General features: G+C 34.0%; 3 protein-coding genes across 3 annotated transcripts; 2 read left to right on the forward strand and 1 right to left on the reverse strand.

The window, feature by feature from the left end:
- Positions 1 to 276: 276 nt before the first annotated feature.
- LOC113493489 (major facilitator superfamily domain-containing protein 1-like) lies at positions 277 to 4,682 on the forward strand. Its single transcript, XM_026871489.1, has 11 exons — positions 277 to 601; positions 678 to 811; positions 1,178 to 1,328; positions 2,156 to 2,281; positions 2,550 to 2,755; positions 2,964 to 3,177; positions 3,439 to 3,652; positions 3,737 to 3,834; positions 3,948 to 4,060; positions 4,141 to 4,234; positions 4,331 to 4,682. The coding sequence occupies exons 2-11, from the start codon at positions 691 to 693 to the stop codon at positions 4,536 to 4,538; spliced, it is 1,545 nt and encodes a 514-aa protein (XP_026727290.1). The 5' UTR covers positions 277 to 601; positions 678 to 690; the 3' UTR covers positions 4,539 to 4,682.
- A 241-nt stretch (positions 4,683 to 4,923) lies between these two features.
- On the reverse strand, positions 4,924 to 7,107 carry LOC113493490 (probable palmitoyltransferase ZDHHC24). The gene is made up of 2 exons (XM_026871490.1): positions 7,011 to 7,107; positions 4,924 to 6,793 (listed from the first exon to the last, which is right to left on the reverse strand). Exon 2 carries the CDS (start codon positions 6,703 to 6,705, stop codon positions 5,863 to 5,865), a length of 843 nt encoding a protein of 280 aa, XP_026727291.1. The 5' UTR covers positions 6,706 to 6,793; positions 7,011 to 7,107; the 3' UTR covers positions 4,924 to 5,862.
- A 914-nt stretch (positions 7,108 to 8,021) lies between these two features.
- On the forward strand, positions 8,022 to 13,817 carry LOC113493488 (trifunctional enzyme subunit alpha, mitochondrial). Its single transcript, XM_026871488.1, has 14 exons — positions 8,022 to 8,221; positions 8,359 to 8,459; positions 8,845 to 9,031; positions 9,244 to 9,436; positions 9,977 to 10,098; positions 10,303 to 10,532; positions 10,790 to 10,969; positions 11,166 to 11,332; positions 11,446 to 11,675; positions 11,987 to 12,179; positions 12,588 to 12,723; positions 12,918 to 13,141; positions 13,333 to 13,449; positions 13,673 to 13,817. Exons 1-14 carry the CDS (start codon positions 8,152 to 8,154, stop codon positions 13,806 to 13,808), a joined length of 2,286 nt encoding a protein of 761 aa, XP_026727289.1. The 5' UTR covers positions 8,022 to 8,151; the 3' UTR covers positions 13,809 to 13,817.
- Positions 13,818 to 18,195: the final 4,378 nt, after the last annotated feature.

Genomic DNA, 18,195 nt, shown 5'->3' on the forward strand with positions numbered 1-18,195 from the left:
ACTATTCCTTATCCCAATTTTTATATCCTTAAAAATTTAGGCAGCGTAAAAATTTTCTTGCGCAATAATCACGACAGATCGCTAGTAAGTATTTTAAGTATTGGTAAACCAATACGTATTTTAAATTTTAAGAACATAAAAAATTAGAGATTTGCTGTACGAAAGCTAATTATTTGATGTTAACTAAAATATAGCTGTGAAAATTTGGAAGATTCCAAATAAAGTAACTGGCAATACAGCGTGGTTTGTCGAAATGTGACATTGACACTTTGAGTAGTTTGAAGTTTGCAAGTTTGATTGACTTTGTTGACGTGATTTTGTGATAATTTACTGTTTCATTCAGTACCGAACACTTTCATTATTATTAATACAGACTGACATTTGTTTATTAGTGCCTATTTTTATTAATATTATATTTAGCTCTAATTTAAATTATTTACAATAATGTGACTGATTGTATTGTGCTGTGTAATTTGACCACGAATATCGAACGAAAACTTGTTCAATGTTTTTATTATCGCACAATCACTTAAATAGCGTAACAAAAGCCTGTTAACACCCCCATAAATCGTCATCCAATCAAATCACAGTAACACTCAAGGTCTGCCTATATTTAATAAATAATGTACTCTTGTTTAACAATTATTGTATGATTTTAATACCTTTTTATTTTACAGATTTTTATTAACTATGGATAATCCGGAAGCTAGTGGGAGCCGCTCGGCTTTAATAGAGCCAACGTCATGGTGCCACCCTGCCAATAAAGTGCATAGATTTCTAGCACTTCTACTTATGTGCTTTCTTTGTTTTGGTAAGTCTCTGTAAACAATCATTATAATCTTTGTTTGATCACAATGTTTAGCTATGATTACAGTGGTTACTAACTCTTTCACAAAAAAACAATAAACTGCTCTTTAAATTGGAGAATTTGAAAAACTTTCAACTCATAACCACATTAGGTCTAATATTCTGCCTATTTATTTCAACTATGATGTAATTAATGATAATGAATTAATTCATTATAGGAAACCACATTTATCATATACAATAAAAATATTTCTTTTTATCAGTTTTTCCTCTATTTTTATGTGTCTGTCATGTTCCTGTGCATTTAATATGGTCTTGAACATTCCTTCTATGTTCTAGTCTTATAGTGTCAATATACTATTGTTTTCAGGTTCCTATTTCTGCTATGATACACCAGGAGCGTTGGCCGACAACTTTAAAGATGACTCACATTTGAATACCTCTCAGTTTGCACTACTTTACTCTATATACTCATGGCCAAATGTGGTGTTGTGTTTCATTGGGGGCTATCTCGTTGATAGGTATGTGTTGTAAACACAATATGCATAGTTCTTATCAGCCAATTACTTTATAACCCTGTTTTTATTTAATTAATTGCTAGTTGTTAAGCTGTTTTTGATAGTGGCTGTATTATTCATCCAATATTTTAGTATGTGTTTGCTACTATTCAACAAAGTTTTACTCTTTTTTTTTGTACATTTCTAAAATTTTTATGAAATAAAAAACATGATTTAATTGAGATACATAACAAAGATAAAAAATAAGAAATTGACTTATTCAGGCTTAAAAAGTGGCCTGATAAATAATAACACCACAAATTTATAACATTTTAGATAATCAATAATATTGTCAGTTATTCAGTCAACATTCTGTATACAATGAATTGCATATCATGAGGTACAGATAAATATGCACTCATTGCATTATATTACATATAGGTAGGTAATTCATTTGATATGATGTTTACATTAGACAATATCCGTGACCCTATTACAAGATTGGGAATGGAATTACAAATAATATTATGAAATTGTAACTTGTTTGTATCAAATGATTAAATAAGTAGCAGTCTATTAAATGTTAAATTTTTGCCTCAATGCCTTGTAGTATAAATATGAAAGTTTCTTTGTTAAGCATTCAAGATAAAAGCACCCAAACAATTTTATAAATTTACATGCAGTACATGCTTAATAGTTTGACCAGCAACAAAAAGGATCCCTTGTATACCACAAGTGGCATACAAAAGTCTTAGCCATAAACTTTTCTGATAGTCTCTTAGTTATGCCAACTTGTCTGCTCACTCAAAACCTGTGGCTTTCTTTTTTATTGCATGTTTTGTTATTTTCAGGTACTTTGGAGTAAGACTAGGAACTGTAATTTATATGACTATAGTGTTTATTGGCGCTGTTATTTTCGCATTTGGCGTCTACATTAATGCATTCTGGGTGATGATACTTGGCAGATTTGTATTTGGGTAAGTTACATTTCAGAGTACAAGGTTCAATAGACAAGATTGATACAAACTTAGAATTTCTACTATAACATGACATCTCAAAAAGAATTACTGTTTTTCGTGAAAGTGTCGCTTACATTATAGTAACAGCCCTACTTTATACACAGATATGGTCTGGTATCTTTGTAGTATTAAACCAGTACAAAATAATTAACACCATTTTATAATTCGTTTGTTGAGATCCTCAAGATAACACAGTTTTTTAAGTACAAATATTATTGTTCTACAGAATTGGCGGAGAATCGTTACAAGTTGTGGTGAACAATTATGTCGTGCTTTGGTTCAAAGGCAAGGAACTCAACATGGTATTTGGACTACAGTTGTCATTCTCGAGATTTGGAAGTACTGTCAACTTTTGGGTCATGGAGTCTGTTTATAGATGGGTCGCCACTTACTATGCAGGATACGAACGATTGGGAGTCACGCTTTTCCTAGGTTTGTATAATTTAATAATTATCTGATGTCCAATGTAGATGCAAAATAATAAATCGCTGTAATGTCCGACTACCCCCAAATGCATGTATAAACTGGCCTCATTATTGGTATTACAATGTATAATGCATTTTTACTTCTAAAACAGTTAAGAATGTTTTAGTGCTTAAAGGCTAAGGATCCCTTTATTAACAAAACCCTCTTTTTCCAGCATCACTAACTTGTTTTGTTTCTCTCATTTGTGGCGTGATCCTTGGCTGGATGGATTACAGAGCTGAGAAAATTCTGGGACGACAAGACCCACAAAGCAACAATGAACCTTTCCATTTGACAGACATTAAACATTTCCAAACAGTATTTTGGCCACTGTGTGTTATCTGTGTGGCGTATTATTTAGCCATCTTTCCGTTTATTGCATTGGGAAAGTGAGTATTAATCGATAAATATTTTTGCTTGATATCTGTAGTCAACATTTTTGTTTTTTCTGGATTTTGTACAGATAGGAAATCATCAAATGACTTTTTCGGTTTGGATTAAAAGGGAGGGAGTTTCAGACCTCTAGCATCCAGTAACCCACCCATTTTCCTTAATTTACCCTTCGTGTACCGGTTTAAAATTCATATTCATGGTACTGACTGAGTTTCATTTGCAGCTGAAATAACGAAACTAAATTTGTATATTTTCAGGTTGTTCTTCGAGAGAAAGTTTGATTTCTTACCACAAGATGCAAACAATGTAAACTCGATGGTTTACTTCCTGTCGGCTGCATTAAGCCCGTTCTTTGGAATTCTTATTGACAAAACAGGAAGGAATGTGACATGGGTTATTATCAGTATTGTAACAACTATTGGAGCTCACTTTATGCTGGCTTTTACGTTTTTCAATCCTTATATTGGAGTGGTAAGTAGCAAAACTTTTTGCTTTAATGTCATTTTATTCGTATCGATATCCTCTACCTACTTCAACCTAAATTATTTTTTTCAGATTACCCTTGGAATATCTTATTCCTTATTGGCCAGTGGGCTTTGGCCTCTAGTGGCTTTGATTGTACCAGAACACCAGCTGGGGACAGCTTATGGAATGTAAGCATTATTTTTATCTTTAGGCTAAATTTTCACCCTCTAAACTGTGACACTCATTTATAATGGGCACTGTTTATATTTTATTCTAATGCAATATTTTGTTTTCATTTTAGATGTCAAGCAGTTCAGAATATGGGCTTAGCCACAGTGATTATTCTCGCAGGAGTAATAGTTGATAAATATGGATATTTGATGCTGGAAATGTTCTTCCTAGGATGCCTATTCAGTATGTATTAAATGAATTGGTTAATTCGTATGTAGGTCTGTACTTTGTGGGTAATTAAAAACCTTGTTTTTTATTTTTAGTATCGCTTATTTCGGCAATTCTGATATACATTATGGATTCGGCTAGCAATGGAGTACTTAATATGTCGCCGAGCATGAGGGAATCTACCAAACCGTAAGTTGTTTATATATACTTAGTTTCTTTATATGAATAATTTAACTTCTAAGGTATTAAGACAGCATACATTATGTCACTGTACAACAATTTCAGGCCTTCTAGAAATGAAGGGAGTGACGAAACTGCGACCCTATTGGACAATGAAGATTTTACGGACCAGGAAGAAACGGATTCAAGGAGGCCCTCCGAGTCACACGACCTGCCTGCGAACCCCCGCGACTCCGCACAAGCCCAGTCCGATAGGATACGAAGTAGATACTTATCACACATACTGACTACTAGTAATTCCGAAAGACAATAGACCTGACATTATTTTGATAGATTACTGTAAATAATTAATTATATAACTTTATTTTTAGATCATGTAGAATAATAAAACAAAGAAGTGTATACATTTTTACTGAAAACATTTATACCGGTGAATTAAATATCATAGTAACAGTAATTGACATGTCTTATTTTAACACTCATATAATATCACTATTTCATTGATTTACAGTTCATAAAATACTTAAGTACATTTTGTAAGACTTACACGTAATTTAGACTTTTTTATTTTTCACAACATGTTCATATATTTAGATTTATTTTATGTAACTATGTAATAAATAGTTGATAATTTCTCTACAACAATAAGGCATAGATTTTTGGGCAAAATTATAAATTGAGTTTAAACTTGAATTTACTTTTTTTTATAACACTAATTGCACACTGGTCATGCTCATGAGTCATGCAATATATTAAAGCTAGATCCAAAGGACAAATTCACATGCAAGGGCCAAAAACACTTTTACACAGGCTATAGAGTTCATATTAGTCAGGAATGTTATGAGTACTATATTTTTTTTGTTATGGATTAACGTTTGGGTACAAGTAATATTTCACAATCAGACTATAATATGAACTCATTAACTGTTGTGGCCATACTTAATATGCAATTTACAAGATTGCAATATTAGAACCCACAATTTTCTGGTAGACTATTTAAGGTTAATATATTTTAAAACTAATATTTTTCAAAGCTAAATGGTAGTATATCACAGCAAGTTTATTAAGTCTGATTTGATAATAATTGTAATATCTATTACCTATTTATCTTATTTGATGGTCACATTAAGTATTTATTATTTTCATAGCACCAGGAGACACTTAACATGTATATTAGTATCATTATATTTTTTACGTTAGGCATTTTATATAATATGGTAGGTACATATAATTCACTACTATTTAGTACCTACTTACATGCATACAATTTTCAAACAAAACTTCAGACTAATCATTTTGTTACCATACTCTGAGTTATACAACAGGATGAGGATCTAGTATACAAACCCTAAATTTAAGGTGGAACAAATCTTTACATTTTACTGAAGTAATTTTAATCTTGCCTCCTTTGAGTCATTTAGCAATACATTATTTTTCCTTCACTATAAAATGATAAGAATCATAGTCATAATTGGACCATAAAATACTTAAGAACCCCACCAGGTTAGCCTTATACATGTAGAGCAAATAAATCTGTGTGGCAGTGTACTTTTGTGCTTTTAAGTGGCTCAATCATGCCTCATTTTTAACATTATTTGTGTACATGTGTTTTATTGCCATTTCTATTCTGACATAAATTATTTGCTCTTATTTTCAATAAACCAAGTAATACCATTTCCTGGTAATCTGCTAAGAATAAATGGTGAAATCCATGTCATATACCATTTGTCTCCAAATACTTCAATCATATTAAGTTTCCAGCCTTTGTTGTGAATAAAATCATCAGTGTAGGCACTTGTTTCAGAAACAATTCTTCCTTTGATTATATTATTAAAATGATAAAAAGATAGAAATCCAGTAAAGAGGCCAACTATTACATTTATGACTAGTAAAAAAATATAGAGACTCTCATCTCCAAAGTCTATGACAATACTAGCAAGTGGGCATATAAATCGCAATAATACTAATCCATTGTTCCAAGAGATGAACAGAGCAGCAAATTTAATGTTGTAATAAAGACTATAAACCATAGCAATAAATATGTAAAAGGTAAAGAGCATAAAATATCTATGATTGTAGTACCCAACACAGCATGCAAAGAATGTACAGTGGTGGTCCCTTTTGAGGATGCAAATATCACAAGTAGCACAATGCCAGGCACGGGGTGGTCGCAAACATTCACATACACTACAGAGAGTCCAACCTTCATTAGAAGAACTTTCAAGCTTTTTGCCCTTAATACTAGTGTTGGTAAACATTCCATATATCATATTCCCTATAATATTTTGCAATAGGAATGTTGCACAAACCAAGTGACAAAAGAAGGCTAAACTCCATTGCTCTACTATTGCAGGTAACACCACACATATCTCAAAATAAAGAAAAGCAGGAATGAGAACTAAGACAATAATAATATAAAATATATGTTCCAAAAATCTTTTGTACTGCTTATTTTTTACGGAGTCGAGTTTCAGCAGCATTTTGTTAACTTAGGAGTTTGTCTTTGATATTTCGTATATTCACCATAACAATTTTCTGCTACATAGCTCAACTGGATACAAATCTTATCTGAAATAGACAATACTTATAAGTGCCTGTACGTCTATCATTGAAGTAATTAATATGGGTTAGAAAATAAAGCAACAATTTAAAATAAAACATTTCGTCAGATCTGCTAGTTAACATTTTGTCAAGTTTTTATGCAAGAGCAAAGCTTATTTAATTCGATTTAAAAATATGAATAAAAATCGGGAAATTAAACAAATTCTTTTAAATATTACATTACCTTGACTGTAGTTTGGTTGTTAAATAAAGCAAAATCAAAAAAAATATAACAAAAAGATTAGCGGAACAAAAATATACAAAGAAAACTTGCAAAGAAAAAAATATTTTCGATATAAATAGCAAATAATTTATAACTTTAGGGTTTCCGAATCGTTGTGAATTTTTAATAACATAGAGATGTCAATGCCATTGTCAACGTCAAATTTTTTGTTATTGGCCGTTTTGTTTTTAATACAGTCACTGTTTGAATCTCGGTATTTTGATTACACGTTTGTATATACACAAAAATATTTATCAGTCATTGATACAAAGCCATCTAAAAGGGCATGACTAAATTGGTTTTTGCCAAGTATTGGTGAATGTTTTTGGGTGTAAAGTATCTATGACACAATTCAAGATTATGAAAACCGCTTATGTGCATCGAAGACAATAAGTAAACGCAACAGCTTAAATTGTGAATCGATATAATTATACTTCTTTACTAAGGGATCGTTCGTTATTTCACAAAATAATAATATGTATTAGGATTCAATGATCACCAAACTTTCCAGAACAAGATGGGAATTTATAAAACAACTTTAAAGAGCAGTTTTTGAGTGCAAGATTTTGTAGCTCATGGCGGTGACAATATTTGATTGAAAATAAGCGGTATGATGATTAAATAGTCAAGTAGTATAAAAAACAAACGACATTAAATTTCACGACACATGAAGGTATTCTTGAAATATTTTTTTTTTGCTTTTTTACAATCACATTCCTTCACAGGAAATGAATTCATATTGTCGCAATGGTCAATATTTAAATAAATTAAATAAACACATCAGTTTTCTTTCGCTTTGTAAATGAAACTTTAACGTTGCAAATAATATACTGGAGCTGAGTAATTGATTGTTTCAATATTTTTTATCTGAGAATGGGAAATTAGAATAGTTAAAAGACATGTGTCCAAATAATAAAAAACAACATCTTTTGCTTCACTTGTGTCTTGACGTCTACAGCAGCACCCCTCCTCTTACTTCACCCCCTTTAACTCCACACATCACGACGAAAGTTTAGGTTCAAAGTCTGGGTCCAAAATTATTTAATTAGTGAATAGTTCTGTTCGTTTTTTTTACTTTTGTTAATAAATAAATTTTTCCACGATGTCTAACAGTAAGATATTAAATGCACTGAAGATCTTAAGAACCCGGAAGGACATGAAATATTTAACTGGTAAGATTTACTGGGGTGACTTTCCGACTAACTTTTATATGCCTATGAAATTTATGTAATAAATTGAAATATGCTAGAATAAATTAAGTAATTTATCGTAGTATTGTTTTTAAATGTTTCTGTTTGTTTTTTTATAGGTGTACAGAGTAGAAACTATGCGGCAGCTAATTTGGTTCATACAAAATGCAAAATTGTCAATGGAGTTTATGTTATTACACTTGATTCTCCTAACACTAAGGTCAGTATCAAAATTGTTATTGATATGTATGAATAAACTGTATCAAATGTGTGTATTTTCAAACAAAAATTATAAAATATAATGCCTGTTTTATTAAGCACATTTTTAATAATCAACAACTTTTTGAATTATCAATTTGGACAAACTATTTTTAAACAAATGTTCTTGATCATTAAACACTTATAACTCAATTTAAAACTATTGGTTTTAAACTAACCTAACGAACTTGTCCTTAAAACTTCAGGTTACGGGAACATAAATAAATCAATTTGTACTTTGCTTCAAGAACAGAAATGTTCAAAAAGAAGGAAGAAGTTTAAATCAATATTAAAGTATCATAAACTTAAAGTCCTATGAAGGTTTTAATGATTGCTTTGCGTTTTAGGTGAATTCCTTGAACACTGCTGTAATGGATGAGGTGAATGAAGTCCTCAATGAGCTGGACTCCAACCCTTCCATTCAAGCAGCAGTCCTCATATCTGGCAAGCCAGGCTGCTTTATTGCTGGTGCTGATATTACTATGTTAGAGAAATGCACAACCAAAGATGAATTTGTCACTCTGTCTAAGAATGGTTAGTATTAAATGTATTTTGTTACATTTGAAAGGTAAGCATACTGTAATATGTTCTGTAGTTCCCTATTTTTAACTTTTCCTCTTTTAACAAATAAGTCTAGATGTCCTCAATGATTGTAGCATCTAAGCCTATAGGCAAGAGGACTTTAGCTTCAACATAATTGTAATGCTAAATGTAGCAATGATATATTGTAAATTCACATCTTACAGGTCACAGAATTTTCCATAGAATGGAAAAGTCACGTAAACCAATCATCGCTGCCATACAAGGCAGTTGTCTGGGAGGTGGCTTAGAGACAGCTCTTGCTTGTCATTACCGTATTGCTGTTAAGGATGGCAAGACTGGCTTCGGACTCCCTGAGGTCATGTTGGGTCTTCTCCCTGGTGGAGGTGGCACACAAAGGTAATATATTTCATAAAATTGAATAAAAATCCTGTATTTAAGAAAGTACTAGGTTTATGAAGGAAGCATGCTGTGCATTAATATTTGAAGAGATCTATTTTTGCAACACTGGCTACAAAAGCCATAGTAGAACCATAACATGATTAATATTGAGTAAAATGCATTTATTTATTGCCATTTAGTCTACTGTCACATCTTAAGAAAATATTGAAACAAAGCAACAAATAATATACTTATGTTCTGTAAGTTTAATACCTAGGTAACAATAATTATAATAAGGAACATCTTGCCTCAACAAAGATCATCTTGCCTCAACAAAGATCATCTTATTATATAAGACTTGGCTAAGAAATAATATTATTCTGTGCAAGGTTGCCAAGTATTCATGTGCATATCTATAATCAAAATATTCATGTTACTAAGTTATACATTGTACATATATTTTGCGTTATTTTGGATGTAATAAATTAGTTTGACACATTAAGCTTTATAATAAAATGCGAATTCTTAATAAATTATATGTTATGTCTGTTTTTTTAGAATGCCAGTACTTACATCAGTACCTACGACTTTGGACCTAGCTTTGACTGGCAAGACTGTTAAGGCCGATAAAGCTAAGAAGTTGGGAATAGTTGACCTGTTAGTCTCGCCTCTTGGCCCAGGTAACCATGATTTTGATTTACATATTAGTGTTAAGGTTTCTCTAAAAAGATAGAGTTCAATTTAAAAAAAAATTAAATACTATTATAGGGTCTGGATTATAATCTGGCATCATAGTATTCATGCCATGATGTACTTAAAAATATTTATCCTCATAATATGTATAAAATCTGCGTAATTTAAAATACTGTTTAATTATGTCACAGGCTTAACCAAACCAGAAGACGCGACAATGCAATACTTAGAAAGAGTGGCAATTCAAGTTGCCGGAGACATTGCTGCAGGTAAAATTAAAGTAGACCGATCAAAGAAGGGATTAATCGAAAAAATTACTGCTAGTGTCATGCAGATTGATTATGTAAAGAATATGATCTTCACAAAAGCCAAGGAACAGGTCATGAAGGCATCCCGTGGACTCTACCCAGCACCATTGAAAGTAAGTCTTACACCAATAGAAGGCATGTGTGTAAAATGTGCGACATGTGTACAGCAGTAATAATTCGTGTTTAATTGGGTAAACGGTGTTGTTAAGCTAAATGCCGGATTTTTCTTGAAAATCAAATTAAGATCATTAATTTTGTGGGTAGGACATAAAAATCTTTCGAATTTATTTGATTCCACATACATTAACTGATAAGTAACAAGTGTAAGTTCCCTTGTATAATGTATTCTTAATAAAAAATATGCTTACAGATTCTTGAAGTTGTAAGGACAGGTGTCGACAAAGGCCCTGTTGCTGGATACGAAGCTGAAGCACAAGGTTTTGGTGAACTGGCCGTCACTCCTCAGAGCAGAGGTCTTATTGGCCTGTTCAGAGGACAAACCGAATGTAAGAAAAACAGGTTTGGCAAGTCCAAAGTAGATGTCAAGACGGTGAGTTATTGTCTTTATTGTAAACATACTTTCACATTTATATTCATTGCATTCAGCTTACTTTGATCATTTTCCTTTCTCTTTCCAACATCATCAAGGATTACTAGGTACGAATTAAATCGTCTATCTAGACCCATAGTGGGATCTCTATAAACAAAAATAAACACAAATGTAATTTGTCATTTGTTTTACGTAGATTGGTGTACTCGGCGCTGGTCTTATGGGCGCTGGTATTGTGCAAGTATCTGTGAACAAAGGCTACAACGTGATCATGAAGGACGCTACCAACCAAGGTCTCTTCAGGGGTGTAGGACAAGTACAGAATGGACTTGCTACTGCCGTTAAGCGAAAGAGGATGTCGGGGTAAATTTACTACACCTTACTAATTTTATTGGATTAATTAAATAACAAATTTTAAGTTAACCATAGAAGTTTTATTAGAGTGTCCTGGTGTTGAAAGTCCGTTATGTTTACAGCCTGCAGAGAGACAAGTTCCTATCCAACTTATTGCCCACTCTGGACTACGCTCATTTCAAGAATGCTGATTGCGTCATCGAAGCTGTCTTTGAAGACTTGAGCATTAAGCACAAAGTCATCAAGGAACTGGAAGCTGTTATACCCAAGCACGCCATCCTCGCTACAAACACCAGTGCTATTCCTATTACGAAGATCGCTGCTGGCAGCAGCCGCCCCGACAAAGTTATTGGTGAGGAAATACACGATTTGTATTTTACATCCTGAACCACAGAAGTTTTCACATGTTTCCGATGGGATGTCTAGTTGTGTACGTATAGCGGTTGTCGCGAGTTTCATGCCCATGCAGGACAAACAAAAAAGTTTCTTCTTTGTCCGTGCATGTGATTTGAACATTTGTAAACTCCCCTCGACATGAGGTCTTGAATACTTAGCTCGGGAGTTGTATTTTAAATTACAAAGTAAAATAAATTCGAGGCATCGACTGTTGCCGCACCATATTGTTGAATTTTTCATATCTAATGCATCATGGTATACCTCTAGGCATGCACTACTTCTCGCCCGTGGACAAGATGCAGCTGCTGGAGATCATCCGTCACCCGGGCACCAGCGACGACACGGCGGCGGCGGCCGTGGCCGTGGGGCTCAAGCAGGGGAAGGTCGTCATCACCGTCGGAGACGGGCCCGGCTTCTATACCACCAGGATCCTCTCCACCATGTTGAGCGAGGCTGTCAGGTATATTTAATCGAAATCAAATCATTCATCTAAATACCACCAAGTTCACTCTGCCAATAAAAAGGTATTTAAAGATGTTTTTAAAATTATAATTTTAATTAAAATCTAAATCTTATATTTGCGTTGTATTCTAGTAGCTAGTAAAATATAAAATATTATAATAGTAAAATATAAATATAAAATATTTTACTAGCTGTCCCGGCAACCTACGTACCGCCTAACACTTGATCAAGTCAGACAAAAATACATTTTTTTGAAAATTTGCCGAATATTTCAAGACTTCCCAAATGCCAAATCGGTTCAGCCATTCTCGAATTTTAGCGAGACTAACGAATAGCAATTCATTTTTAGTATACATATTCTACTAATAATTTTATAATAGAATCCCTTCTTCTATTAAAATTCCAGGTTGTTACAAGAAGGTGTTGACCCCAAGACTCTTGATGGGCTCACCCGGGACTTTGGTTTCCCAGTCGGTGCCGTCACTCTGGCTGATGAAGTCGGTATTGATGTCGGTTCCCACATTTCCGTTGACTTATCTAAGGTTTGTTTGAGTTTTTTTACTGATTACTTATAACAAAATATAAATAAAAAACTTATGACTTCTTATTTACTTCTTCTTTGCTGATTGAAGCGCGTTATGATTTTAATGTCGTCAGATCATGTAATTACTAGCAGTTACAATTTTCTTACAAGTGAAAATACAGGGTTACATAGTTTATTTATTTTTAATTTCAGGCCTTCGGCGACCGCTTCAGTGGAGGCAACGAAGAGATCTTGCCCGCGTTAGTCAAGCTCGGATTCCTGGGCAGGAAGTCAGGCAAGGGCTTCTACGTCTATGAGAAGGGATCAAAGAGCAAGGAAGTGAACTCCGATGCCGTCAACCTGCTGAAGGAAAGGTTCTCGTTGGAGCCACGCGGCGCCAACACCGCTGAGGACCAGCAATTGAGAATGGTGTCTAGGTATGATTCTAAATTACTATAAAAAAAACTAACATTTTAAAATCACATTTACGTTGTATAAGATATCTACTCTACGACTTATAATTTGAAATAAGATAATTTAATTACTGAACCTTGGCCGACGGATTAACAATTTTTATATTTGTTTTTTTATTTGCCTGTTTGTAACTAACGTTATGCCATTCTTACAGATTCGTAAACGAGGCTGTTCTGTCACTGGAGGAGAAGATTCTTCACAGCCCGCTGGAGGGTGATGTCGGTGCCGTATTCGGTCTTGGATTCCCGCCATTCACCGGAGGACCTTTCAGGTAAATTATAAGTATAAAAATTAGTTCAGCTCAAAGGTCATAAAGATCAAATTATAATAGGGACAAAGTCAATGTCATTTCTGCAGTTTAATAAAAAAATAATGGATAGGTATTTTGTTTTGTCCCACAAACATTAAGTATCTTTAATCTCGGTACGATTTTTGACTTAAAATATCAGAAACTTCATTTAGATGATAAAAATAAAACCATCGTAATTCCTTAGATGGGTGGACCAATTCGGCGCTGACAGGCTGGTAAAGAAGATGGAAGAATTCCAGGGCCTGTACGGAGCTCCCTTCAAGCCCGCCCAGACTCTGGTCGACATGGCCAGGGACGGCAAGAAGTTCTACAACAACTAAACCAAAATACACAAACATTGTTCAACCCTGTAGCTCCCTATTCAATTTGTTCAATCATTCGGTCATTTGGTCCCATCTTGTGACTGTCTATTTATACAATCGGTTCTGTATCATATTTATTTATAAGACTAAACTAGTGTATGTAAGCGCATGCGTTGTGCAATAATTTGTTTTGTGTGAATATTTAAATCATTTTCATTGTATGAATCATAAGATTAAGTGAATGTTACGTATAATATAATAGATGGATAAAAAATCTAAGATTTGGTATAAGAGTTTACTGATTATCATGAATGACAAAGGCCTTTTAGAGATTTCTTATACTTAAAACTGCCTTTTTACCGTGTATTCATATAGAAGGATGTTAACTGAATAAATTATTTTATATCATTTCGCTTTTTATTTATTTTATCTTATAATTATACCTTGTACCTTGACTGCATGGAAAGCCGATTGGTTGAATTCACCAAGGCAAAATCACTGAACGCGAGACTTCGCGCGTTCGATTCCCGCGTAGGAGGAAAGTCCGATATGAGTAAAGAAGATTTAGGCTAAATAGGTTGACACAGTAAAAACATTTGATTTTCCTCTAACAAGCTCATTATATTGAAGTAGATTTCTTTATTACCTATAATATAACTAAATTAACATAATATGAGTATTGTAGAATATTTTAAGTTTTATGTTTACCTATCCCATTCAAAAGCAGGCACAGCTCTTCGCCGCGGATTCGTCCGCTCGTAGACTATATCTACACAATGGTGTCAAAGGCAGCTGTCTTAGTATACTCGATTTTGCGCGTATAGATAACAAGTACAATTAAAAACTTTCGCCTTAAGTGACAATTTTAGGGTGTATCCTATATCATCTATAATACCATCAGGTATAATACCCTCTTATCCCATTTCCTAAACTATACTAATGACCTACCTACTACAATTTCGACGAAGGAGATAAAGATCCTGAACATGTCCGTATCTAAACCAAAAAGCCGAGAATAATGTCGTGATAAGTCCCACTTGTTGCAATAGTCAGCCTCCCTGAATGGTAACCATGGAAACGAAGCGGACGAGCCACCCTCGCCCACCCCACGCCCTCCCGGCCTCTTGTGAAGTCGAGAGCCGAGAGTGAGCTTGCGTCATCGCGGGTAATTACACATCTAAAGCTTTTGATGGAACAGAGCTTTGTAGGGTCAGGCACTAAGGCAATAATTCATTTCCGTTACGGTTGCCAATTTCTCATGACTCGGAAATTGCTTTCGAGTACAAATCGTCTTGGTGACAATTTCGAATTGAATAAGCATGTAGGGCTTTATAGAGTTGCTAAAGGCTTGTTTTAAAATTGAAGTTGGTTTATTATCTTTAAGCTTCTTAATAGAATCGAACTGAACAGTTAGTCTGAGCGCAGGTGGAACTATGGCGATTCTGCTAACTACAATAGCCGATAAATGAATGACAATTGGATTAAATTTAAAATTATTCCTATTCTCTTGAGCATTTTGCCAACACAATAATTGCAAAATTCAGAACGGATCGGAACACTGAAGGCCAATACAACAAAGCTGAGAATAATACGAATAGTGTCAACTTAGTCCAATTTCCATTCATCAGCAATTATTGTAAATTTTGGTCCAGGATTGTCTAATATCTTTCACTTAACTCCACCTGGGCCCCAACTCTGCTATTTACAATTACCGATGAATTAATGGAAATAGGATTAAAATGACAATATTCGCTTTCTCCTAAGCATTTTTCCATTGTTCAAGCCATTGAGTCATTACTGACTCATGGGTCCGTAAAACGAAGACTTGAAAATAGTTATGATCGCTTGCGGTACGTGTTCACCTCTGGTAATCTATCGACAACTATTCTAATTTGAGAAACTACATCCACTCTTTTCTGTACTCCTTGTGATGTTCGAAGAAGCGCGCATTTGTCAAAGACTGCTCGGGTGACATTAAGTGGGTAAATAAATACTCTTCAAGAACTATTTAAAATGGCACGAAATTTCCCTGAAGTAGTTTCCTTACTTATGTATGTATGGTCACCAATGAACAGTTCAAAGATTTCGTATAATTAAATAAAAAAGGTATTCCTTATTGGAAATAAGCTCTAATTACGACGATTTTAAAGCTTAGGTAAGGTACCTTTGTGCGCATTCTCGGCCCCCATGATTAAGTACCTACTTACAACAATAATATAGGTTCTGGTAATGGCATGATGACCTACCCTACATCTTTAGAGGTTAAGTTAATAAAATTCATTATTATTCAATGAAAAGCAAAATAATGTTCATATTATACATTGAGTAATAAATATAGTTTTCTCATTTGAGGGAATAAAATCTATGCATTATTGAATTACTAATCTACATACAAGTCCTGTAACCTGATTTGTGTATAATTTTTGAAACGTAATAAATTAAGTGGTTTGTAATCACAACAGAAGATTATTCGGTAAGAAAGTTGTAGTTTTGTTTCTGTTCACAATATAGATATTTATGTAACTACCTGCACCGAGATTTTGTAATTAACTAGCGAAGTAGCTTTGTAGTTTCGAGGTAATAAAAAAACCTACGAGTGTCGTAACAGAAATAAGACCCTTAGAATAATATTTTTCAACTCATTCCACTCAATTACGAGTTCTGAAAAAAAGATTTAACCCAGTCAAATATTGTTATATCGAATAATGTTATGATTTTACCGTCACCCTTAAAATTATTCCAACAGAGCGGATTTTGTCAAGTCCTTGGTATCGGAGTGAAAAGGAATTGAATCAATTCAGCGCTCGGCCCCGGTGAGTGGAGTGGGTGGCTCAGAGTCACCCCTACCATTGCATTTACATGGCCGCAACGCAGTGAAGGAGAGGTCACATTTACAGGCATATACAAATGGATAGGCGATATTAAACACTTTAATATGGCGCAAACATTTTTTTGATTTTCTGATGTGCAAAGTGGGCTGTTGTTTTTTGTATTATGCTTTCTAACCAATTGGATTTGTTCCCGCAAATGATACAGAAGGGTAGGTTACACCTCGAAACATTTGGGTTTAGTAAAAAGAAACTGAATGATATTCAAGATCTTATGGCATCATAATTCATTTGACTGAAGTCTGTATCACCACTGACAAATCCGTTTGAAGATGCCAACCATTGCAAGTGTAGGTAACCTACCTACTTCGGTTTACCTATGCATATAAATGATTCCAAAATGAAGGTATATTATTGAGAAATAATTTAGTACAGGAAACAAAGTTAACTAGAACACAGTGGTCAAGTTAAGGAGTACGAGGCCGTACCGCCTAAATGCTAATTTGTTTTAGCGTGACGTCAAAAACTATACTTATTAATTCCTAACGTCACATACGCCGTCACATACGGCTTTGCTGCTGATCCCTTATGTAATCCGAAATTTTCAACTTCCTATTCAAGAGAAATTCAAAAGTATGAAATCGACTCGGAAAATACTTGTTCAATAAATAGTCGTAACCAGTTAAAACGATTTGGTTTACTTACGTAGCTCGCTCACTTGAACTCCCATAACTGTGGTAGATTAGTAGTAGTATGTAAAGGTTGTAGATTCTGGGTTTAAAAGCAAAAAGGGATTGGTGGTATAGGTGTGTACATACGCTACAGTTTTTGATTTATCTTTGAAAAGACTGACAGTCTCTGACAAAATTCATGGGGCAATTTCTACTGACGTTACTCATTATGGTTTAACTGAAGATGAAATCGAAAATCGTTTTCACCTCATGTAATTCACATCACAATACACAACGCAGTTCAATGAGTAAGCTTAAGTTAACATAAGTCATGAAGTGGACAAAAGAATCTGATGTTCAACAATTTACCCTTGTCTTTAACAAGAGAAAGGGGAGGAAAGCTTCTAGAGCAACAAGTTGCCACAAATAATTGTCCCCTTTTTGAACAAGATGAAGAGGGCTTGTTGCTTATCGTGTGGTATCACATACAACTTGCAGTTTTAAATACGTAGTAATTATTTCAGATTAGTTACACGTTTGAAAAATGTAATTGCTTCTCAGTAACTAGTATAAGTATACAGTGCTGAGATTGCTAGCATCATCATAGTAGTCTCATATATGGGTAATGATATTGTCTTAATTATGTGGACCTACTAAACTCAAATATTTTGAAGTTATAAGGTCTTAGGTGCAAGATGTATATTTCCCAAAATGTCAACGGTGCGCGACTACTTTTCGTAGGGTAGTGCTATTTAACCGCATCGGCAGAAAACGCTTATATTGTCCAATAGGATATAGCATGTATGTGGTCTTCTGAGCTAACTGTAGAATGCAAGTAGGTACAGCCTCCTGCAGCCTGTTATGCGTCATGGAGGTCAGCTCCCGAACCATCAAGGTTTGACACAA

This window comes from Trichoplusia ni, chromosome 4 (genome assembly GCF_003590095.1).
Source record: "Trichoplusia ni isolate ovarian cell line Hi5 chromosome 4, tn1, whole genome shotgun sequence".
Classification (NCBI taxonomy): Eukaryota; Metazoa; Arthropoda; class Insecta; order Lepidoptera; family Noctuidae; genus Trichoplusia; species Trichoplusia ni.